General features: G+C 39.4%; 2 protein-coding genes across 8 annotated transcripts in view; one reads left to right on the forward strand and one right to left on the reverse strand.

The window, feature by feature from the left end:
- DOCK7 (dedicator of cytokinesis 7) overlaps positions 1–3,212 on the forward strand; it is a 139,910-nt gene extending 136,698 nt beyond the window's left edge. For all 5 annotated transcript variants that reach the window (XM_048860668.2, XM_048860669.2, XM_075131784.1 and 2 more), the window contains 2 exons: positions 900–1,067; positions 2,445–3,212. In XM_048860668.2, the coding sequence (XP_048716625.2) occupies positions 900–1,067; positions 2,445–2,487 (211 nt within the window). In that variant the 3' untranslated portion in view covers positions 2,488–3,212. The remainder of the gene's footprint in view (positions 1–899; positions 1,068–2,444) is intronic.
- Positions 3,213–9,556: 6,344 nt separating this feature from the next.
- USP1 (ubiquitin specific peptidase 1) lies at positions 9,557–25,059 on the reverse strand. Of its 3 annotated transcripts, none has more exons than XM_048860755.2 (9): positions 24,882–25,059; positions 23,878–24,125; positions 21,705–21,828; positions 20,031–20,138; positions 19,283–19,443; positions 17,227–17,933; positions 16,299–16,469; positions 14,329–14,530; positions 9,557–11,304 (listed from the first exon to the last, which is right to left on the reverse strand). In XM_048860755.2, the coding sequence occupies exons 2-9, from the start codon at positions 24,045–24,047 to the stop codon at positions 10,566–10,568; spliced, it is 2,382 nt and encodes a 793-aa protein (XP_048716712.1). In that variant the 5' UTR covers positions 24,048–24,125; positions 24,882–25,059; the 3' UTR covers positions 9,557–10,565. The 3 variants fall into 3 exon arrangements, with proteins under 3 accessions (XP_048716712.1, XP_074987886.1, XP_048716713.1); XM_075131785.1 differs by lacking the exon at positions 24,882–25,059 and adding an exon at positions 24,814–24,831; XM_048860756.2 differs by lacking the exon at positions 24,882–25,059 and adding an exon at positions 24,380–24,748.
- Positions 25,060–25,601: the final 542 nt, after the last annotated feature.

Consider the following 25,601-nt stretch of genomic DNA (forward strand, 5'->3'; position numbering starts at 1 on the left):
AATGTGTTTTCTGTTTCCTTGGTGCCATCTGTCTCTGAGAACTACTGTCAAGTGGCCCAAGTCATTAGGCATGGGTGTGTATGTGAAATGAATTGGTGGTCTCGGCTGAGTTCCTTATGGACAGGTGTCCTCATCTCAAAAACCCTACTACCATAATTGGCACTAATGAATATCTTTATTGATAGTGTCAACAGAAAAGGCAAACTGTTGATTTGGCAGGGAGGCTGAATTATCCTCTCCAAGTGGCTTTGAAGCATGTTAGCAGAGTTCTCTGAGGACGTGTGCCGCTGCTATATTTTTCCTTCCTTGTTGGTAAAGAGAATTGCAGTCTCAATCCAGCACTAAATCTCACAAGCATTTAAACAATTGGTGAAAATAATTGAAATTACAATATTGCCCTCCTCTTCTGAGCTAGTAGATCCAGAAGCAGCTTGGGTATTCATTATGAAATAAAGTGCCATTGATATTATCAATTCCTTTTTAGACACGTTGTTTAATTTACATCGTTCAAAATACTAGCGTTCACAGTGAACATTTAATAGTCAGCTGCTTGATAATCTTTTCCTAGGGCTGACAGTGAAAACATCCATCTTTAAACCCCCTTGGACTGAAAATGGCTGTGGAGATAAACTTTCCATTCCTCCTCACAGAGGAGAAATGTTATAAGAGAACAAATTAAACTTAAAAATGAATCACAACTCTATGAATAAAATGGAAATGGAAATGTGACTCACTATCCTCTCCCCAAGGAAACCAACCAGATAAGCTGAGTTCTTATTACCCAAAAGACAAGATAGAGGATATTAAGTGTCAAGCCAGGAGAACTGTATTAAATGCTCTCATACTAATAAATTAACAGGCTGTTGTCTGCCAGAGTTTTACAAAATTTTGTTTTCTAGGTGTGAAGATGCGTTACGCAAAAACAAAAGCCTGATAGGTCCAGACCAAAAGGAATATCAGCGGGAGCTTGAAAGGAACTATCACCGGCTCAAGGAAGCGCTCCAGCCCTTGATAAATAGAAAGATCCCGCAGTTATACAAGGCAGTTTTGCCTGTCGCTTGCCACAGGTGGATGTTAATTTTACTCTATTTCACCCTAGCTTGGGTAATGTTTAAAAACAAAAACTCAGCTGGAATGATATGGCATAAAGAGGACATAGGCATGGGAGTGTTTAAAACCACTTTCCTTACTATAGATCTTTCAAGAGGAAATGCAGGTGGGTCCCTCCCCTTCCCCATGTGTCTTGCACTTCAGGATGTATTGGTTGGCCAGTTTGCCTTTGCAGATTTTTCTGGTATGGCCTCCTTTTCCTCATTCCATTAGGATGCTCCTTCCTCATAGCAGGTTCAAGACCACTCCTCCTCTAAGTCCAGTCAGTTCTGTACCTAAAATTTCAGAGGGTGAAGCCCAATGATCCCCTGAGTGGTAGCTAAAGAACCCCTGGGGTGAGTATCCTAGCAGATGCACAGTATGGATTGTAGAGCTTCACATTAGAAAGCCAGTGAATGTTGTCCATGTTGGGAGACCTTTCTGAAGCAGACTGACCATTTCCATTCCTCTGCAATGAGTTTTAACATACAATCATTAATTATTTTATCAACCAGGTCAGGAGCCATTTACACGATTAGTGTTATGAGAGCTGATTTTAACAAGTGCACATATTATGATTGAGCAAGTGGAATTTGCATGCAGTTCCTGGAGTGGATTTAGGGTAAAAAGCATCCACCCAAAACTACTACAATCCCTTGCAAATGGCAGGCCTCAATCTACAATCCCGAGAACAGGATAGTGGTTAAGTGTCTCCTGTTACACATTCCTTGCTTATTGAAGAAGTGGCATGCTTGGCAATTCTGGAAATTAGCCTTCTCTTTATCCCTAATTGCCATTCCTCCAGTTTCATCATCATTCAAAATTTTTCTTGTTCTCAACTCTGTGGATGGCTCCTGAACCATTCTCTGAGTATTCCTTATTTGAGCTATTGTAGTTTGTTGTTAATTGGTCAGGTAAGTCACATAGTTTTGTTTCTGTTCTGTTCCCTGGCTGGCTGATCTTATGAGGCCTTCTGCCACAAATGCTCATGCACATGAATTTCAGATTTGATCTTCTCACACGACGTTTAGAAATATGTTTCGTGAGTGAAATTTCCCATAGGATTTAAGAGGTGCCCAGGGCTTGTGCTGTCCCTCTGAATTTCATAATCTCTGAATATTTATGAATATTCATGTCAATAAAACACAAAATCACTCAAATGTTCTCAACATGCAAACCCAAATTAGCAAACTAATTTTAAACATTCAAGTCAATTTTTGCAAGTTAGCAAACATAGAAATCATGTACAGAAAAGCACTGTTCATCTTAATGGAGAGCATGGACTTTTTAACTTAGAATGGAAAATGTGAGCTTATCTTGTTTTTTTTCTCCTCCTCCCCCCCCTCCCCCCCCAGAGACTCCTTCAGCAGAATGAGCCTTCGCAAAATGGACATCTAAACAAGTTTTAAAAAATGTACTTAATTTTAAGGTATTGAAAAGAGCGAACCATGTTATCAACGTTGGGAATCAAAGAAGTTTTATTGAGAAATAAAACTTGGACTTCATCCTGGACTCCATACGTACACACAATTTACTTCCTTACATTGAAGTGTTAAGTGGCCAAAAATTATTCTGAATTGTCAAATGTTGACTTATTGATGTTTAAAAAAAATAATGGCAGTGGTATGCAAAATACTGGTGATATGCTGTAAACTTACCTGTTTTTAAGGCATTTTTATGACTCAAAGGTACACTAAATGCATTTATCATTATTTATAGCATTACCTAATGTTAAATTTATTTCCTTTTTAGTTCATTTTTTTAATTTATATTAGGCGCATTTGCAGATGCATTTTTGAAGAGTTTTTAATGTAGTGCTGGTTATTTCAATGGTACTATTAAATATGTGAATGTTTACATTTTAATTCACCATGTGTTGGACTTCGGAGTTCATCACCCTTGAGAAAGCTAAAAAGAAAGGTAAGTCTTAAGCCAACAATTCTTAAATGAATGCAGTGACCATATCATCTCCAACTTGTTTTTGTATCTTTGATGAAGACTGCTGCAAGGAAAAATAACTTTACGTATGCTCCTAAAATAATGACTTTTTGTGGTACATAGGAATGTGTTACCACTTACTCTAACCTGTTTCTTCTGTACTGGTAAAGTAGACGTATTGCTACCGTCTTGTTTACACTGTAATTTCTACTAAACCAGGAAACCCAGTTACAGCACAGTAGTCCCCTCATGTGTATAGTTGACTCTTGCAGTGTGCTTGAGGTAAAACTACTTTTTATTGTCATCTTTTTATTATAATTATCTATAAAAACACATCTTGGAAGAAAATGACATACACATTTAAATAAGTTAAAATAAAATATACATATAATTACCATTGGTGCTTAGTAGAAATTACAGTTTATATTTTATTACATACAAGAAAACTACATTTTAAAGAAAGTTATTTAAGTTGCTGAATCAAGAAACCCCATATTTATGGTTGCCTTGCAACCTTAATTCTGTCTCTTTATGTTTCCAAACTATGCACTGAGAGAGTCCTATAAAAATAATGGTATATGATAGTGTAACTAAATCATTCTGCATATGCACAAGGGGGCACAATTAAGGTTGCTTGTGCAACTATAAATCCTGTCTCCTAATTTTTGAGTGTTGGATTTTGAAATCTAAATAATTTTCTTTTAACAGGTTTCAGAGTAGCAGCCTTGTTAGTCTGGATCCGCAAAAAGAAAAGGAGGACTTGTGGCACCTTAGAGACTAACAAATTTATTAGAGCATAAGCTTTCGTGAGCTACAGCTCATTTCATCGGATGCATTCAGTGGAAAATATAGTGGGGAGATTTTATATACACAGAAAACATGAAACAATGGGTGTTACCATACACACTGTAACGAGAGTGATCAGGAAAGGTGAACTATTACCAGCAGGAGAGCGGGGGACGGTGGGATGGGAGGGAAGACCTTTCGTAGTGATGATCACGATGGGCCATTTCCAGCACTTTACAAGAACAGTAGGAGAGGAAATAAACAAGGAGAAATGGTTTTACTTTGTGTAATGACCCATCCACTCCCAGTCTCTATTCAAGCCTAAGTTAATTGTATCCAGTTTGCAAATTGATTCCAATTCAGCAGTCTCTCATTGGAGTCTGTTTTTGAAGTTTTTTTGTTGAAGAATTGCCACTTTTAGGTCTGTAATCGAGTGACCAAAGGGATTGAAGTGTTCTCCAACTGGTTTTTGAATGTTACAATTCTTGACGTCTGATTTGTGTCCAATTATTCTTTTATGTAGAGACTGTCCGGTTTGGCCGATGTATGTGGCAGAGGGGCATTGCTGGCACATGATGGCATATATCACATTGGTAGATGTGCAGGTGAACGAGCCTCTGATAGTGTGGCTGAAGTGATTAGGCCTTATTATGGTGTCCCTGAATAGATATGTGGACACTGTTGGCAACGGGCTTTGTTGCAAGGATAGGTTCCTGGGTTAGTGTTTTTGTTGTGTGGTGTGTGGTTGCTGGTGAGTATTTGCTTCAGGTTGGGGGGCTGTCTGTAAGCAAGAACTGGCCTGTCTCCCAAGATCTGTGAGAGTGATGGGTCGTCCTTCAGGATAGGTTGTAGATCCTTGATGATGCGCTGGAGAGGTTTTAGTTGGGGGCTGAAGGTGATGGCCAGTGGCGTTCTGTTATTTTCTTTGTTAGGCCTGTCCTGTAGTAGGTGACTTCTGGGTACTCTTCTGGCTGGTAATAGCTCACCTTTCCTGGTCACTCTTGTTACAGTGTGTATGGTAACACCCATTATTTCATGTTCTCTGTGCATATAAAATCTCCCCACTATATTTTCCACTGTATGCATCCAATGAAGTGAGCTGTAGCTCACGAAAGCTTATGCTCTAATAAATTTGTTAGTCTCTAAGGTGCCACAAGTACTCCTTTTCTTTCTTTTAACATAATTTTATTGTATGTTCTTTGTGTTGCCTTTTTTTTCTCTTAAGTTAAAAATTGAACAGCATTTGTCTTATCTTTAGAAGATTACTTTGGCAGCCAAAATTTTTCTGAAGAACACAAGTTATACAGAAGTAATTATTTTTAACAGTTTATATCTCCGCTAGATCTGAATGGAATTTTATGGCCAAAGAAAATGCATTTCTCTAACCTAAGGGGTTTTCTCCAAGCCAATTTCAAAGGCCGGCAGCAAAAAATGAGGTTCAAGAACTTTTTGTAGCAGAAAGGATGCAAGAACCTTTTATAATGGAAAATGTTAGGCAACTTAAATATAAAGGTCACTGTAGATTTCAGAGTAGCAGCCGTGTTAGTCTGTATCCGCAAAAAGAAAAGGAGGACTTGTGGCACTTTAGAGACTAACAAATTTATTTGAGCATAAGCTTTCAATGAAGTGAGCTGTAACTCACGAAAGCTTATGCTCAAATAAATTTGTTAGTCTCTAAGGTGCCACAAGTACTTATTTTCTTCCTTCATTGTAGAGATATTTAAGAATCAAGAAGGAAAGGTAAATAGCCCCAAAATAATTAACTCATTACATACAATGTTCTGTTATACATTCACATGTGAAGGGACGTTGTCCAATCTTAAACCCACTGTAATCAGTGGAAAGACTTCCACTAACTACAATGGGTGTAAAACTAGGACCCCAAGTCAGTGTAAATCTGTAGAGGTTATCCCAGATTCAGACAGTTTTTATATTTAGATGATTAGATGATTTTATATTTAGATGATTAATCTAAAAATTGTGATGGAGAATTACCGTATGTATCATTTTGTAAAGTTAAATAGTAATTCTGACCTATTTATTTTCAGTTGCAGAGAAACAATAGTCTGAGTAATTTAAAACTGCATTTGTTCAACTATTGCAAATTGACATTTCAGGAATGGTAGAAATGGCTTTAGGCGAGTAAGCATCTGATAGATCTGTTCCAAACTTGTGCCAGAGGATATTTTTCATTCATAGTCAGTATTCAGTAGGCTCATGTAAAATGCTTGATTGTTTATAAATGAAGATGTTTCTCTACAGCTGTTGCATGTAATTATGGAAGAGAGCTGGATCTAGCATTGGTTGTATTGTAGTCTTTGTTCCATGTAAAATTATTGTTTCAATATCCTGTTGTGGCTGCGACTGATTGAAGGACATATATTAAGGAAACAGTCTTTCAGGGCTGTAATCCCTTTATGGACCAAAATGTATTTTCGTTTGCAGGCTGAAATTAAGTGAGCCCTACACTAGGTGTTGTAGGATTGTGTGGTAGGATGTTTTATATTTAGGAGCTTTTTGATTGTGCCAGTTTTGCAGGGTAGGATTATACACAGATTGGACAATTCTTGTTTTAGACCAAATAATTCAGTCACTCTGTTGATACCTACTGTGGAGAAAGAAGGCATCAAGAGGTATGCAGAGCCAGATTTTTCTCTCTTTTGGAAAAAGACTCATTATAGACTTATTCAAATAATAAAGAGCTTATATTAGCATAAGTATATTTACCAAGCCACCTTTAAATGTGTTCCTCAGTAACACTACAGACCTACATCTCTCCAAGGCTGAAGCATGTTTATTAATAGATTTTTATCCTATTTGCCCTGCACAACTGAGCTATGTTTAAATCATACTAGGGGCCCTACCCACCTTGAAGATAATTTTAGTTTTGCAGAAGTTTGATTAAAGCTTTATCACCCTTTCTTTTGTGATGCATAGGCTAACTTATAGTTTTAATTCCTTACACAAGGATAATTTTAAATATGAGCTAGAAATGAGGGCATACTATAATTCTCTATGGAGAATGCTCCAGACATGATTTTTTTCTATAAAGTTTCCATGTCCCCCACTGTCATGACAACAGATATAAGTTACTGATCCTATTATGTATGCATCATACTTTTAAGAGCAGACTGGAAAATATGACATCTTCCACTATAGTCATAATGAAGTGTTTGATAGGAAGATGGTTTTCAGCCTAGATTTAATCAGGAAAGGACTTCATTGTACTTCAAAGAATGCAGGATATTTCATATGTTAGAACAGTAAGGGCTGAGTTTTAGTCCTTGTCTTTCCTAATTGATTAGTGGACTCCTGCGTCCCCTCAACAGTTGTCAATGATAGTACCTTTTGAAGTTTTAATCTCTAGGATTATGTGTGATGTAAAATATATATTGTGCTTTTACCACGGCTTTGTAAAATGCCAGCCCACAGAGGGGTTACAGAATAGAAAATAGTATAGATTCTTTGTTTTAATCCTCCCACTCCAATTGCCTGTAAATCCTTTAATCTGTGAACAAATACCTCTTTTCTGCCCAGAGCTACTGGATTGAGTTCTGGCTAGTACTTGCAATGATGTTTCCACATAGAGAACAAACATTCACTTAAAGATTAGTTTGCCATAACGGGATGTGTGTGTTTCATTAAGCCCAATGCTGCCCTCAGATACATAGGTACAATTCTCATGAACTCACTGTTGATATCTAGCTAACACCAGTTAAGAGCAGAGTAGCATTTATTCTTCTTTGAGTGATTGCTTATGTGCATTCCAATAGGTGCATGTGTGCGCTGTGTGCATGATCATCGGAAGGTTTTTCCCCTAGCGGTACCCATTGGGTCAGCTGTGGAGACCCCTGAAGTGGCGCCTTCATGGCGGTGTATATAGGTCCCTGCTGACCCACCGCCTGCTCAGTTTCTTCTTACCACCAGTGACCCTCTTTGGAGCAGCTCAGTCTCTTGCATTCGCAAGTGCCTACCTCGTGGTTCCCTTTTCTTAGTTGTAATTAGTTATAGTCGTTTGTAGTTAGTTGGGCTTACTTTGGGGCGGTTTCCCCAAGCACCGCGGCATGCCTTGGTCACAGGCGTTTAAGGCATGCGAGAGGTGTGTGAAACCTATGCCCACAGGCGATCCGCATGCTGCTTGTCTCAAGTGCTTAGGAGAGAGCCATCAGACGGATAAGTGCCCAATTTGAAGGTGCTTTAGATCCAGGACTAAGAGAGAGTGGGACTATTGTTTAAAGCTCCTCCTGATGGAGTCAGCCCTCCGTCCCCAGTCGGCACCGGAACAGCACCGGCATCATCGGTGCACAGCGCCCCGGCGAGGGATGTCCCAGCACCGAGAAAAGACTCCTCCAAGGAGCACGGCGCTGCTCCCTAGCTTGTAAGGCCAGTGCTACCAGGTGGCACCTCTCACAGGCCCCAGTACCGCATAAGAAAAAGAAGACGGACAGGGGTTGTTCACCAGTCAAGAAGCCACGAGGGGATTCCACCGGGATGCGTCCTCCAGCGGGACACCCACGGTTTGGACCTCAAAACCCGGCACCATTGAGTCCAGTGCTGGTGGACTCCCCAACTTGGGAGGATTTGGAGGAAGAGCTTGACCTCCCCTCCACGCCGGATACCTAGGAGGCTGCACGGGACCTCATTGCCATGATGCTGCAGACCCCAGCCCCGCACATGCGAGCTCCAGCTCCGCAAGCTCAGGCCCTGTCAGCAGCTCCGACGCTGGCACTGGCTGCAGCATCTATCCCGGCACTGCCTATGGCTCCGGCACTGATGGCGGCACCGCCCCTGCTTCTTCATCGCGGCAAGCCCATGATGTTACGGCGCCACTCACCATCACCCTGGTACCGCTCCCTGGCACTGTTGGGCTCTGCCCCCCCAGTAGTCGGGCACAGGTGACTCAGCAACGTTGCTGGCTTGCCACACCCCCAGGGCTCCATGGGACCCCGCCCGAGACAGAGACTTTGGGCTGTCACACTCAGGTGCAGCGCCCGAACCAGCACCATCATTTGTACTGGAGCCACCTCCAGTCACCGGGGGGCTCTGAAGTACCTGACCCAGCCTCCAGAGAGCCAGAAGGGCAGGAAGACCCTGTCCCACGTGCCTCCTCCTCGCCAGACTAGGCGGTGGTGGGCACCACCACCCCGCTTCCGGCAATGGACACCAAGACCTTCTTAGGAGGGTGGCCCTAAACCTGAATCTCCAGGCAGAGGAAGTCATGGAAGAGTCAGACCTGATGGTTGACATCCTTGCCCCAGAGGGTCCATCTATGGTGGCCTTGCCCCTAATAAGAACGATCCAGAACACTGCTAAGGTGCTCTGGCAGACTCCGGCAGACAACAGCAGAATCTTACCTTAAGTGACTTCTTCTAGCACCTATTCAAAATAATCTTTGCCTTTGCCGGCAAACACCCTAGTCCTAATTGGGACAAATTATTCTTCTTTTTCCTAAAGTTTATTGGTAAACTCCTTTGACTATTGACAGTTTAACATATGAATTACTGTAGGCCTTAAAACTTAAGAGATGGATCAGAAATGCTGTTCATTTCTGCTTAAATTTTGTCCAGTGTAATTATCTTGTTATTGCCATAACTAAGCAATTTTAGTTAACATTTATCCCTTGAGGAAAGATCAAAGAAGCAGGATGTGTTTGTGCCATACTATTGGAGAGAGAGTAATGCCAGAGCTATAGAAGCTCTCAAACACATAATCTGATCTATTCATCTCAGACAAAATTAATGCATATCGTTTTATGTTTTTATTTCATACATCTATGTACACACACTATCAAGCCAATGCTTTAGTTTTCCCATATTTCAGTGAGCTCTCAGTACAAATTAGTCTGTTAAGGTAATAAGATCAATTCTTAATCCACCCAAACACATATGCAAATTAGAAGGCTTTTAAAATACAAAATACTTTATTACACTGCATACAGATCAGCAATTTGAATTGCTTTCTTTCTCCCACAAATACATCTGGTATACCTACAATATCACACATATTTACACTTTGTCTACTTAACACCTATGTAAAACAGATGCAGGTTTGCTCATTCAAATCTTTATGAACAGGAATCAGTTAATACTTGCAATATAAAGAATCTTAGTATGCATCACATCCACTATTAAGTTAAACTTTAAGATGTGGTACCACTCCTTCCAATCCACTAAATGAGTTAACAAGACCTCGTTAGTTTTTGTACTTTGAACACCACAGCAAAGATATTTGGGGGGGGGGGGGGGGGGAGAGAAGGTCATCAATAAGCTATAGCTGTTACTTTGTGCCCTGTACTGATGCCCCAAAGACTAGATATGAAATATTGCTTCCAGTGTTACAAAAATACACAACCTCTGATGAGTTTTACTAGTTAATATAAATTTACTCCAGAATGTGAATACAAATAACTTTATTTTTTTTTAAAAAAAAGCTAATAATACACAAGTCAGGTGTGACAGAACTAGTTATTTAAAAGCCACGACTGTATTTTTGGACATCTTTTAAGAACCTATACAGATTTGTATTCCTAGAAGGTGACATCACTAGTCCGCAGCACAGAAGTTATAGTAGGAGTTAAAGTTCTATGACATGGTTTGTTAATTCAAATTGTGCTGTTTACATAGAATTGTAAGATCTATAATAATATCATCCAGTAGCTTCAAAAGACAAACAGCTGTTACATCAAGGTAATCTTGATGCAAAAAGCACATCAACAGATGTATGCAAATCTGTAATATTTACAAAATACAGTATCACTCTACAATTTTCTTATAAAACAAAAGGTAAGGAGTTGATGTAGATGACGATGTAGGGGAGAGAGAGTTCAGAAAGTCCTTTTCCTCTGTAACCTTCACTTCAGAATCATCAAAAAGCAACCACTTTCCCTCATATTCCTTCAAGCTTTGTAACACATACAAAGCTTTGTTTTCTAGTCCACTGAAAGCTATACCATTTTGATCACCATTTTCAGTACTTTTATCAAACTCCAAGATCCCATTAGTACTGGTAGACTCAAAATTTTTATTTTCAGTTAGTGTATTAACAACCTTATCAGGGTTAGTTGCTTTGTTGTTGTACAAGTCACAGTCAGACTTACTTTTTTGTCCTCCGAGAAGTCCAACAGCTTCCATATTCTTTTTGCTCAAAGTTTTACTTGACTGTGCATTTCCATTGACTCTAAAAGAGACTTCACCATCATCATAATCTTCAGCAACAGCTCTTGCTTCCTCCTCATTCAGTGGTTCTGGCTTAATCACTTCATACATCTGGTCAGTGATGAAATTGCCCTTGTCTAATTCTAAACTATTAAGATCTGTAATTTTGACAGAGGCAGTGTAGTGTCCACTGCTAATTGTAATGCCACTGTGCATTACTACTGCAAATAATCCATAGGTATCATTAGTAGACTTTGTGCTCCATTCTTCTAGTGACAATTTAAGAGGTGTCAATAAGGGAGTATTTATCTTTGACAGTCCACCATAACAATCAAACCTTTGAAAGAAAAATGGTAAAGTTAGATTACTGCGTCATTTCACATTTTTCTTTGTGTGACCTACAAATGATGGGGGGGAAGTTTCTAGCCTTTTTCTGCTACTCCAATGTATAGACACTTAACAACAGAAAACTTTTCTGCTTGTTTTATAACTTATAAATAATAGGAATGTCAATTCTGGTCTTCCCCAGTATCACTAAAAAAATTATTGGGGGACTCAAAGGATGTGTATTAACACACAACTTAACTAGAAGGGTGAAACTGAATCTTTAACCAAGATTTCCTCTCTCTAAAATGTTAATTATTGGCACTAACTAGATGTTAACTAAAAATCCAAAATTTTAAACAGCGATTAAAAATCCCTTCTTCTCTCAATTGCTCAGCTTTCACTCTTGTCCTATTTTTTTCTTCCAGCCAGATTAGAAAGGAGCTGACTTTCTCATGTATAAACTAGAAAGGCTCCCAATGGGTGTGACCTAAGACAGTGTTTTGGCTCACTGTCTTTGGCAGTTCTTGTTTGTTTTGCAGGTGTCTTTTGTTCTTCCAAGCCTAGTGATTTCGATATTGTATTGCTATTCCACGTTAAAATGCTGAAACCAAAAAGTGGAACCTTAGAATAAACTTTCCAGACAGTTTCAGCTGCATCCCTGACTCCAGTATTAAGTTTGATCTCTGATCTTACTTCCTTGCACTTTGGCTGACGATACCTTTGCAGAAAGCATTCAAGATCGTTCAAAGGGAAAATGAGGAGACTGGATTCAGTTCAAAATAGCATCACTTGCCTGGATGGAAGGGTGAATATTTTTGAGTGAGGATCTGAAGATCACCAGGACAGAAGAAAAAAAGATACGACATTTGGAAAATGTCTATGTCACCTGGAAATTGCTAACTAAATCCTCAAGGAAGACAAAGTGTTGTTTAAGCTTATAAACAAACTGAGGATCAAAAATATTGAGGGTCCCTGTGACAAAAACCCCCTATAGTTTTATTTCTGAATTGCTTGCAGAAGGATCAGAAACGTATGGGCTCTTCCGTCTGACTCAGAATATTAATTAAAACAAAGACATGCCTAAAATTAGTTTGCATATCAAGGAATACGTACAAGAATGCAAGGTAAACATTTTACAACTCGAATGGACTACTGAAGAGGAGGCAATAAAGCAGAAGACTGAGGTACCTTCATTAGAATTCTGCTCTAATTCCATCAATTAGGCTTTTTTATTTTGTGATTGGATTTTCATTTCTACAGCTCCAGAAAGCTAAAGATTCCTACAGCACTCATGGGCACTTGAGAGAAATTCATTATTTAGGAGCTCAGAAGATTACCAGACAAAATTTTGTAACATAACCCTTTGAAAATGTGGTTATTTTACAAACAGACATTTATATTGGCTATAAATATATGTACATAAAGTTGCCATCAGTAACTGTTTACAGTGTATCCTATCACCACTCATTTGTCAATTCATGTTTTGTGCTACTCCTAGCACTTTCCACCTGCAGATTCCCCAAGCACTTTATAAACATTTAATTAAGTTTCAAAATACATCTTGAATGAAAGTATTATCCCCATTTTATAGATCGGGACTAAAACCCTAAGAAATTAAGTGACTTGTTCAAGGTCACACAGGAAGCTTCTAACAGATTTTTGGAACAGAATATATCTCCTGATTCCCAGGCCTCATGCTTCAACCTCTAAAACATCCTAAATCAGTAAGTGAAGTTGTAACATTGGGTAATTTCATTTAATATCTTGAATTCTGATTCTGTGCAGTATTGAGTGGCAGGAACATGTTCTAGGACTGAAGTAAAGTGGTGGAATATTGAGACAATAAGCAGTTTGTCCGTTTACTGCTTCCTGAGGAAATGATGCAGGTGGCAGGAAAGTAATCACTTGTAATTTATAATACTGGGAGGGCTGGAAAGCCAGATCAAATCTGCATATGTTGTTTCAACATATGAAAAACTGTAAGTGAGCTCAGTAATGCTATATCATTAAATTTCCAATTTAGTGGTTGGATGATGATTACAACAAATAACCTTAATACATTTCACAATATAATGAAAATGTATTCAGATGTGGCCTTCTGTCACCGTAAGGTTATTTCTCTACAGAGATCTGAATAGTGCTATTGTGACTTGCTCAAGCGCTTTTCCAATTTACTCCCAAAACAATTGTATTAAGTATGTTGCTGTAGCCAATTCTCAGATGTGTACTGTTATTGTACTATTCATATTCATTTCTATTTGCTAGAATATTTTTATTCACATTCATAAATTTGGAAGAAAAAGTAGATATTGAAATTAGGCACGGTAACCTTTTCAGCAAAATAAAGATTTACATAGTATAAGAGCATATTGCCAATGCTCAGCTACAGGTATGGACATAAATGGGACTTATAGTAACTGAATTAATTTAGTTGAGTTTTTTAAAAGTCAAAGACATAGTCAAATTACTATGGTCCAAATTTGGTATACCTTAAAAATATGTTTTGAACTTGGGAGGCTAATCTCCAATATTTTCTTTCTAAAATGTCTTCTACTCCCTCTGTGACAAAATCTCTACCATCTACAGTTGCCAAATCCAGTTTTATGCTCTGTAGCTTTAACTACCTATCCTGAAATAGTTAACCTATCCCTATCCCCATAGTTGATATTAGCAAGTAAACAAGTTTTACTCCCCCCCCCCCCCCCCCAAAAAATTTCAAGCTCCATTAGGAACACAAGAAAAACAATAATGTTGGCATGAGACATTGAGAATATTTTCGCCAGCTTTCACAAGGGTATTACAAAACTTGGTAATCTAAACACTGAGAAAATTGTTTTGTGGCTTGCTAAAATATGAAGAGCCTGTGCTAAACAGCTAAATAATAAACTACTTGTATTCCTGTTTTCACAAGGGATTTTTCAAAGTTAAATTCAGGCTACAAACAAGTTTTGTTATTTAAACTTTTGCATCTGTTTTGGCAAGGTTTCTCTTCCAGCAGCACTGTTTCTTAATATAGTTTATCTGCAATACTCACTCTAAACCATTAGCAGCAAAGCACTTCAAGTGAACGGTTATAACTTCAGGCATTTTATCAAATAAAAGACTGCGTTCTGCTTCTGTGTAATGACGGCAGTTTTCACAGAAATATTTATCCTCTCCCACAATCCTCTCTACTGATGCAAACTGTGAAATTGCCCATTTTAGGGTCTTCATTTCTGTTTTTGGCTCTGGAGAAACTACAAAAGAGAATTATTACAGATAGTTATTTACATTTCCAATATATACCACAAGAATTTTAAAACAGAGCTATAAAAGTTAAGACACTTGCAAGAACTAGTATTAAAGTTAAGAATATTAAAAATGCACCAAATAGACTGAAAACCAAGATAAGCAAATCATCTCTGCTCACTGAATTTCAGGAAGTGCAAAAATGAGAGATACTACCCAGGATGCAAAAAGAAAAGGAGTACTTGTGGCACCTTAGAGACTAACCAATTTATTTGAGCATGAGCTTTCGTGAGCTACAGCTCACTTCATCAGATGTTTACCGTGGCAGTTTCCACGGTAAACATCTGATGAAGTGAGCTGTAGCTCACGAAAGCTCATGCTCAAATAAATTGGTTAGTCTCTAAGGTGCCACAAGTACTCCTTTTCTTTTTGCGAATACAGACTAACACGGCTGTTCCTCTGAAAACTACCCAGGATGTAGATTAACTCAGATTGAAAAACAGTTGGTGTGCTGCTGTATTTCAGATTTAAACAAAGGGTCTTCAAAGGCTGAGATAAGACAAGTGCACAACTCCCACTGACTTCCCTAGGAATTGTGCACACGTATCTAAGAGCAGAATTTGGCCCATTTTTAAAAGGTAGGTAGGTTTCCAAAATAACTAGCAAGTTCTCTTCCCTGTCATGTCTGGCTTGCACTCACAGCTTTAAACCAGATTTAAATATATATATATATATATATATATAAAAAAAAGCTTCACTGCCAACATCTGCAGGGATAGTAACTTTTAAATCTTTAAAAAAGAAAACTTAATTGGAATTAGGTTTAGTCTATTTTAATTCAACATTAATATTTTCATCTTTCCCCACCTAATGTAATAGGAAGTCAGGAATAGTAAAATCTCCCCCAAATTACATCACTGGGAGTTAAAACAACCTTTTCTTTACTACCCTGAATTTAGAAGTTTTTAAAATCAGTTTTTACAACTTTGAAATAAATTTTAGTGTGTTAATATATACGTGCATCAGTTTTGGAAAATTCACATAAAACAAATATGAATCATCGATACTTGTGAAGTAGCCTTAGGGACACCATACAAGAAACACCAATATAATTTGAGAGAGAAAATACACAAAAATATAAAATGCATAGTATCTTGGTGACACTCTAAAGGAACAATGACAATTTACATTTTCAAACTGAAACTTAAAAAAAGTTTGAGCATGCTTCATGCAGTATATATCCTGTTTTTTCTCAAAGGGTTAGATATGGGGTTTTCTACTTCCTTGCTCCTTAAAAGGATTTTTTACAACAAGGGAGAAAGGGTAGGCCCACGATCATCATTATCAAACTGATCAATTGTGAGAAAGGAACTAAAATTGACTATATACACCAAGTTGTTAGATGCACAAAACAAGCTGGAAAAAAATATTTCCCTAACATTTTACTCGGAGGGGTTAGTTATAAATACATTAGGCAAAAAAAAAAAAATCCAGATAGAAATGCTCTTTCAAGTTGATAGTGTCCATTCAAATGAATAAAAGGATTGCAAGCACCTGTGTCATATCAGGAGAGTGAATTTAAAATAACTTTTTAAATGCTTTTTGGATCCATCCATGTTATCAAGGCTATGGTTTCCAATTCTAAAGAAAATCATAAGATATTGACGTGGCCAGGACCAAAAGCATTTTCTAGTAACATTATAAACATCAAGGGCACCCCAAAACTATAAATGTATGAATCAGATATGTATATTGTGACCCTTTACTGTTACTTACTTTCAGAACTCTCTTCTGCTTTAGAAAGTTCATCTTCTTGTACTGGGACACTGATGTCCTGAAAGTCTTCTCTTCTTTCAGTAAAACATTCACACTCCAAACATCGTGTTCTCAATACCAACTGACCCTGGAACAGTTTCTCCACTAATTCAAACACAGCTAACTCTGAACCTAGAAAAAGTTAAATAGATTATGTTTATATTAACAATAAAGTTCTTATTCAGAGTAGTACATTAAGGACAGTTATTGGTACTATTCTTCCTGAACTGGCATTAAGTACAACAGACTTGGTCTCAGTTTTAGATATTCACATTCCTTCATTTGTATTATAATATTTAACAGACCATAAAAACCAGCACATGACGACTGTATATTGAATAAAGCATATGAAAAAAAAATCTTGATCTTGAAATACTCAAATTTTATTTTAAGATTAGATTCTAGATTTATCCTTTATTGAAAATGTCTCATCTTGGGTAATTTGTTTTGTATCATTCATGGATTGTGTATATGTTGGCATTAACCTTAATGATAAATAATTCTCTTGTGCGGAACAAACACTTGTGGACTTTTCAAGTTCACAACCCACATTCTACATTATAAATTAGCAAGAGGTAATACAAGTATAAACTTGGCATTCTTCTAAGGTTTTTACATTGCATTACTACAATGAGCCTTATTTTCTGTTCATGCTTTAATTTCTAATTATTATTCTATGTCTTAGATACATCTGTATGTCAGGTATTTTTATATATATATATATATATATATATATAAAAAAAAATCTAGGATTACATTGGGTGTAGAAATTTTCCATTTAAGGAAAAATAGATTTCAAATCCTCACTATGGTATTTGAGCACCAACTTCCCCGATGTAGTGGTTTCTTAGTCCTACTGTGTTTACATTAAGCCCACACTTTTACTAACCTTCTTGTAGTGGTTTTTCAGTTCCTTTTTCACCAGCACTTTCCACAGGGGATGCAAGTTCACAGTATTCTTTTATATTACCATTTTCACACTTTACAGATGCCTTTTCAATCTCCCAGGCATCAGTTTCTTTCATCTGCTCTTTGGATCCCAAGTTGTTTGCTAGCTTTCCGACACTACAGAATTTAGACAGAATGCTGGGTTGTTTGCCTGAAGACTTAAACCAATTTAATTTAAGTCGTGATTTCTTCTGTGTTGGCTTTGCAATCTCATTTTCAATAGAATACTTATCAATGGCTTCCGTAGGATGTTCTAGTTTCTCCGCTGTTGCTTTCCTCTTTGATCTGGTCTGTCTCTGATTTTCCTCTACTGCATTATGCTCCTTGGATACTTTAGATTTTTTCTTTGCATTCCCACTCTCAGTGTCACTTTTCCTTTTCCCAATTCCTTTGGATAGTTTGTCTTCAGAACCCTCTGCAGTGTGACTGCTTGTTGCATAGTCATTTTCCTCAACAGGGCTGTTAATGCCATTGCTTTCAGTATTTTGATTAGACTTCTCCAAGTGAGCTACAGGCTCTTCCACTGGCATATTTTTCAATTCTTCCTTCTTCAATATCTGACACGTTTCCTGGATGTTACCAAGAATACACTGCAATACTTCCTGGGCATCATGTTGCAGATATCCTTCATACATAGGGTTAAGTTCTCTATAAAGAAAAAGGGAAGTGTTATATAGTTTTGAAATGATACATCTGGAGACTACCACTTGATCAGTTATTGTGTTACAATGGAACTCCTACACAGATTTTATATTTTTAATTTACATCTGGCAGTGAGAGAGTCCACAGACTGGGGTGGAAACACAAGAAGAGTCAAAGAGGAAGGATCTGATCGTTTCAGGAACTAATACAAAATTGTGTAGCACTTCTGTGTTAATCGCAAAAGGATGAAAATATTGGAACATAAGACTACCTTTTCCAATAGACGTTAAGAAACTAATACTAAAGGATTGATACAGATGTATTAGTTTGTAAAACACTTATGTTCTCAACTGAAAGACTATATATAAATACAGACACAACCTCACAATATTCATGTGCAATAAATGTTTCTGGACATTTTACAGATGAGAAAGCTGAGGCCAAAGAAGTGAATTGACTTGACCAATGTCATAATTTGGAGGCAGTCTGGCATAGAACCCACATGTCCTAACTCCTTGTGTCCCCTCTCTATTTTCTAGACACTGCCTTTCTGTGATAGAACAATACCACAAGATCAATGTCCAGGTGTATTATCAATAAACAACATCAGTTTACCTCAATTATTTAATAATGCCCATCCCCATTAAGTGCTACAATTGACAAAAAGCAGAGCAGTTTTAAGAACTACTTCGGCACTGGATTAAGAATAAAAAAATAGACATTCACCACTGCAGACTATTTACTAAGTAGCTAACTATAATATGATTTGAGATTCAAAATTAGGGATGTTTGGATAAAAAGTCCAGGCCTGAAGAGAAGGTCCATGTACCACAGGTAGCCATGGAAAGGAGGCTAGGGGCAAATGGCCATTTCACAGACTGAATCCTGCAAGGTGCTGAGCACTCTAGCCCTGATCCAGCAAAGCACTTAAGCACATACTTAAATTAAAGCATTTGTGTAGTCCTAGTGACAAACGTATTTAAATGCTTTGCTGGATCTGGGCCAAAGTACTCAGAACCTTACAGGATCAAGGCCTGTAATCTTAGCTCTAAACTTTGATACGACAAGAGATAGCTGAAACAGTAGATGCACAAATTTTATCTTGGGCCACCTTCCCACAGTAAAATTGACTGGGATTATATCAGTTTCATTATGTGGCTGCTAGAGAATTCTACTGAGCAGCAGAACTGATGCAATCCCCTGCATGGAATGTGGAAAAAAAACACATTTCCTACGCTGGTGTATCAAATTTAAGAACATCAACCCCCAACTTTTTCTTAAAATTGTAATACACAAATTATAATCAGCTCAAATTTCAGTGAAAATTCCGACATTTCATTTAAGATTATTTATACCTAAGTGTGTTTAGTAGCCTTCTTGGCTGAGTAGCAAGTTCATCTGTATATTTTTCTGGATTTAATAGAAAGCTGGCCTGAAGCTGTTCCACTGAAAGAATCAAGGAATGCAAACTGAAGATTAGTTCATAACTTGCCAAAGGATCTTCTTTACAACTTCCCTGTAATCATAAAAGAAAAGACAATAGTTGAGCTTTTGCCTCTGAATACAACAGTTGAAGGTTTTTAACCCTGCCTCCTTCATCCCTTTTCTGTCAGTCATTGACAGCATTTCTATCAGTTAAAGGGATGGAAGCAGGTGCTTCTTGAAACATTAAATATATTGCTTCTTTGCCTGTAGAAAGTGAATATGAAAAACGAACAGATTCCACCGGATATTCTAGCCCCAAAATAACTCTAGGGCGGGGGTCGGCCTGGGTCCTGCTGCCACTCTGAGGTTAGCCGCTGCAGCTGCGGAAGTCACGGAGGTCCCAGAAAGTCACGGAATCTGACTTCCGTGACCTCCGTGAAAGACTTGCAGTCTTACTTATAAACCTTCCAGAAATAACTTTGAAGAGCACTGTTATAAGTTGTAAATGAGTCAAAAATTATTCCACTATAATAAAGGTAAATTTTCTTCAACAGGAAGTTAAAGAAAGCTCTTTACTGTGTGCCCCTACATATACCAAGATATGACACTTTAATTTATGCTGCTTTTACTTGCATAATTACAGCTAAAGAAAGATCAAATGATACATATAAAATTTACCTTGTCTGACTTTTGTTCTCCTTCATCCTTTAACATTTCTCTCTTCTTTGAAATAATGTTAAATAAGTGTTTCACTCCAGTTTTAAAGCCAGGGCAAAAATATAACACCTAGCAGTATAAAACAAGAAAAAAAAAAAAGAAAAAAAACCTGTAAAGTTAGCAAAAGTTGTACATGAAACTAAAGTTAAAGCGAATATTAAAGTCCATGCACATAGGCCAAGATCTGCTTCTGCATCTCCTAGGTTGTTACACAGCACGCAAGGATGCAGAAACCTTGAAGGTCCAGACTTTGCAAATATAGGTAGAGTACAATTTAAAAACAATATTTTATGTATATATAAAAATGTGTTAAAAACTTAAGCACAAAGGTAAAGAAGTTCTACCTAGGTACTTATGTGGTTCTAATCACTGTGGCATTTGAGGAAATGGAGGTCATAAACACCGTAATACCTCAAACATTAATGAATTTATCCTCCCAAAGTCCTTGTGAGATAATTCTTTCCTATCTCCACTTTACAGGTAAGGAATTGAGGAAGAAAGATTAGGTGCTTAATCCAACATCCACTGGAAGTCTGTTGCAGATCAGGGAACCTTGTCTACCAAATTTCAGCCCAACAATTTAACCATGAGACCATCCTTCAAAAGTTAAACTTCTCCCTGCTACTCAACACTCATTTTACAGTACAGTGAGAGTAAATATTGCTGATATTCAGGAATGCATAGCTGTAGTGAAAAGCTTACTTTTGAATTCCCCGACTATTTATATAGTTATCTCCACTAACTAAAACTAAGGTGGAAATTTGAAAAAGTCTCACTAATAATACTTAAAATGCCAAAGGGAGTCAGATGTCCAACTCCCAGTGATTTTAAAGCTTCAAAATTTAATAAGAATTGGGCAACTGACTCCCTTAGGCACTTGAAAATTCCACCCAAGTGGTTAAAGGGATAGAAGATAAGTCAGTTAACATGAATGACTGAAAAGTAAACTAAACAGTTGTTTCATTTTCATCACTTATACTGTTTATTTTTTCACTTTACTACACTTTTTAAACTTGTGTAGAGAAGTGACTAGTCATCGGTTTGTCTTTCTAGTTTCCTGCACTAGTACAAAGATAGAGTTTCCAACATTGCAGGGGAGTGCTTCAGTTTTAAGAGATTCAAATTAGTTATTTTTTTAAATTTCATAAATTGGAAAACAAATAATAAAATTGAGAGTTTCAACTACTTGATAGCATCCCTTAGAATATTCCAACTATTAGTGTTGGATGGAACTTTGCTTTATTAAATTAAAGGGCAATCTGCATCCCTCTGCAGAATACAAAGCGATTTACACCACCAAGTTCTGCCTCCACTCGTGCACCCAACTTGGCACAATGACGCAAAACGAGGAAAGTGGTGTGGTCAGAGAACAAGTCTGGTCAACTCATGCCCAATCCTGGAAGCAAACCTTTAGGGCAACGCAGTAATTTCTTTATAAAACAATTACTCCTGCACGTGAGCAGGAGTATCAGATATAGATACATGTGCACCATTGGCTGCCTTGAGTGTGTGGTATCTCCCTTCAGTCCCATTTTTACCCAATACTTCGTCAAACTAGGAGTCTAAAATGCTTGTATAAAATGTTTAACAACAACAACACTAATATCTTTTCCAATCCCCAAAATATGAATTTACCTGAAGTATGCTGTTAAGGTAACAAGTATTGCCAAGATTGTTCAAGCCCACAAAAGGCAGCATATTGTCTTTTTTCTCACAACTAATGGGTGAAGGAGGCTGTGCTGCAGGAACAACCTGATCACTATTAAACAGAGAAGAGAGTATGTAATAGAAAGCAAGGCTTTTTTTTTTTTAAAATATCTTAGAACACATGCATATACATCTCCTTGACCTTTTGAAGTGTTTGTCCTTCACATTATTAACTTCTTACAAAACATATTTTAACACTTAGGGCTGGATTTTTAAAGGGAGTTGGGTGCCTAAATACCTTTAAAAATCTGGCCCTTACACTACTATATAAAATTAATCTTTGTATACTGTCAACAGATCATAGATGGTACCAAAACTACCAGTTTTTGAAACTCGTGCTATGCTGTATGCGCAAAGATGGAACCACTCAACAGAAACAGTATTTTCTAGGAATTTATGCAAAAAGATTTGCAATAAGCACACAGATATTCCAGGAATAGTACAATACCCACGTGTAGGGCCCTACCAAATTTACAGCCATGAAAAACGCATCATGGGCCGTGAAATCTGGTTTCCCCCATGAAATCTGATGTTTTGTGTACTTTTACCCTATACTATACAGATTTCACATGGTACACCAGCGTTTCTCAAATTGGAGGTCCTGACCTAAAGCACGTTGGGGAAGGTGGGGGGGTTGCAAGATTATTGTGGCGGGGGTCACAGAATTGCCACCGTTACTTCTGCGCTTTCTTCAGAGCAGGGTGGCAGGGCGCCCAGCTCTGAAGGCAGCACCCTACCAGCAACAGCATAGAAGTAGGGTGGCAATACCATACCATGTCATTCTTACTTCCACGCTGCTGCTGGCAGCACTGCCTTCAGAGCTGGGCTCCCAGCCAGCAGCTGCTGCTCTCCGCCTGCCAGGCTCTGAAGGCACTACCACCACCAGCAGCAGTGCAGGAGTAAGGGTAATAGTACCATGAACCCCTACAGTAACCTTGCAAACCCTGCCCACCACAGCCCCCTTTTGGGTCAGGACCCCTACAGTTACAATACCATGAAATTTCAGATTTAAATAACTGAAATCATGAAAATTATTTTTAAAATCCTCTGACTGTGAAATTGAACAAAATGGACCGTGAATTTGGTAGGACACCTACGTATGTGCTACACCTGGTCAGGCAGTTTTTTCTGAAGTCCTTCAAACAAATATGGAAAAAATCCTACAAGTTCTTCTATAACGGTTGAGTTTTCATAGACTTAGCTACTGCAGCACTAAGTGAAAAATGCCACAGTGTATACTTTCCATTCTAACCCTTCCCCATCCCATCACCAAAAGCTTATAGTCACAGCAATTCCTGCACACAAACCCAAGGGCAAGACTCAGTCCCCATTATGCAAGGAAGCAAGCAAAAGCTAATATAGAAGCATTAGACTGATAACACATTCCACTGGTGTAACAGAACAACCGCATTAAATGGTCATCAGTGCAGTTGTAATTTTCCTTTTCCCATCTAACCCTCTTCATTAGCTGGTATGAAGTGAGTTGGAAGCCTCATTCTGGAACTGAGGACACTGGTGAAATGCAATGGAAGAAAGCTAGTACTGGAACTGCCAATGCTTGTACAAGTACTGGAAATAGGACTTTAAAATCCAGAACCTTGCCCAGGCTCACTTAAATCTCATTTTGAAAAACAGGTTTGTTGTTTGCAAATTCTTTAAAGCCAGAATATCAATTTGTTTAAAATAATTTGGTACGTAAATCTGCATAAGTATCCTTTGTTAGCTTAGTATATTGATCACATTCTCCACAAGTTAAAAAGACATTCTACAGGCAAGGTTAACATCCATAATAAGTGTAAACTCAGTCACCTCTCATTTTCTTAAATTAGGTTTCAAGTACCAAAATCAGTTCAGTTAGATGAAACCGACTCAAGCATTCCATTATAATATGCTTTGTGACATTTACTCTCTATTGGAGCAGTACAGTAAGCATAACAGTTTAGTTTTCAAGAGCCAGGTTGATAAGACATCCATTTATTAAGATGGTTTTTACTCCCACTTGTCCATTATTAAACAAACTATTTCTGATATAAAATAAAAATACTTATTAGAACGTTTAGCATTGACCTAGGTTATAATCAGAAAATCTTCTCTTACATACATTTCTGAGCCTCTGTATTCTGGACTCTTTTGTTCATTTTCTTGTGAATCTGTAAAATCCAGTGCTCTTTTAGTTTCTTTTTTTTGGAAAAGCTTCAGGGAAAGCCTGTTCTTCTTTGACGGGCTACCTCGCAAAAGCCCAGTAGCGTCAGTTGGTAATACACCTGGCATTTTTTCCTCACTCACAAATAATAATGGGGACGGGGAATAAGATCACCCTAGACAGAAAGCTGCAGTCGGTAGTAACACCTGTCAAATACATAATGTTACATTTACTTTTATTATGGGAAGCGGCCATGCATGCAGTAAAAGTTCATGACTGTACTTTCTAGTGGCCCGCGTGGCTCAGAGGACTGGGCAAGAGCCGTTCCACCTGCAGCACTCCGAATCTAGGCAGGGGTTGGAAATGACCAAAGCCAGGTCGTCTCTCCTGGCTGTGTCCAGGGGCCTGCCTGGAAGGGGCTACGCTGACGTTTCAGTGTCGTGTAGAAGACCAGGCCCACCTCACAGCAGACACGGTCTACACCGCCTGGTGCCCGTGCGGCATTTCCAGCAGGGAGGCCAAGGGACGAATGGGCTGGAGCCTGCCTGACCCACTCTCGAGAGCAGGGCTGTTGTTGGGGGTTCAGTGGCGGGGAAGCCCGCCCAGCGACAGCACCTTCTGCGAGCACTAAGAACCCGAGCCTGCAGCGGGGTTCGGCCCCGACGCGGGAAAGCGGCCGCTGCCCCGCGCCACGGGGCCCCTGGCGCACCCAGCGAGCGAGACTAAAGCAGACTAAGCCCTTTATTCCAGCCATGCCCCCTCCCCCCGAGGAGAGTGACCCCGGGGAGGAATTACAGGCTCCCCAGGCACATCTTGAGGCGGGCGGGAAAACCCCCAAACTCCACCGGCCCCAAGGTGAGTGGAGGCGCCCTCTCCCCCTCCCCCGCTCCTGACCCGCAAGGGACGGGGTGAGTCCCCTGACTCCCGGGGGGAGGGTCCCTGCCGGCGCCGCGTCTCCTCACCCGCTACATCTTCGCTTGGCCCCGGTGCCGCCGGGAGGGGGCATGCTCTCCCAGAATCACCCTCCCTGGTTGCTATGGCGACTACAGGGCGCCCCAGTCCCGCGCTCCCCACAACGGGAAAGTTGGCGGGTTTTCCCTAGCCCCAGGACCCGACACCTGCCCCCTCGCGCCAGGGCGTGTGCGGCCTTCCAGAGCGAACGCCAGCAGAGAAATCCCTCCAGGACCCTCGGGACTGAAAGGGTAGCATCGGCTAACAGAGCGTCGGCTCCTCACAAAAATCTAGTAGGCGCGCTGGGCCGCATTATGGGGCGCCCTAGGAACCCCACCACAACTGTCTGTCTCCTGGACTCAGGCAATATATTTGCCAGCCCGCGGGGTCCTGGCGGGGCGCGCGCGTGCGGCGGTAGAGGCCTGGCCAGAGGGCTCGAGCCTGGGAAGGGGATGGGACGGGTTAAACCATCGTACATGGATGTCTGCTCCCCCCTCCCTTTCCAAGGAAAGTGAGTAGGTCCTGACACGCAGACTCAACCCTACCCACCCTCTGCCGCCTCCGCCAATAACCGCGCGAGAAGATCACCCAATCAGCGTTTTGCGCGAGCGGATTATTCCTATGAGGCTGTTCAAATGGTCCCGGGTAATTTAACGGCTCTCGGACTGGAGCGAGGCGTGAGAGGTGGGGGGACGCAGAGAGGGAGGCGTAGGGCGGAGCGCGGGTGGCGT

This window comes from Caretta caretta, chromosome 8 (genome assembly GCF_965140235.1).
Source record: "Caretta caretta isolate rCarCar2 chromosome 8, rCarCar1.hap1, whole genome shotgun sequence".
NCBI classification, from domain to species: domain Eukaryota; kingdom Metazoa; phylum Chordata; order Testudines; family Cheloniidae; genus Caretta; species Caretta caretta.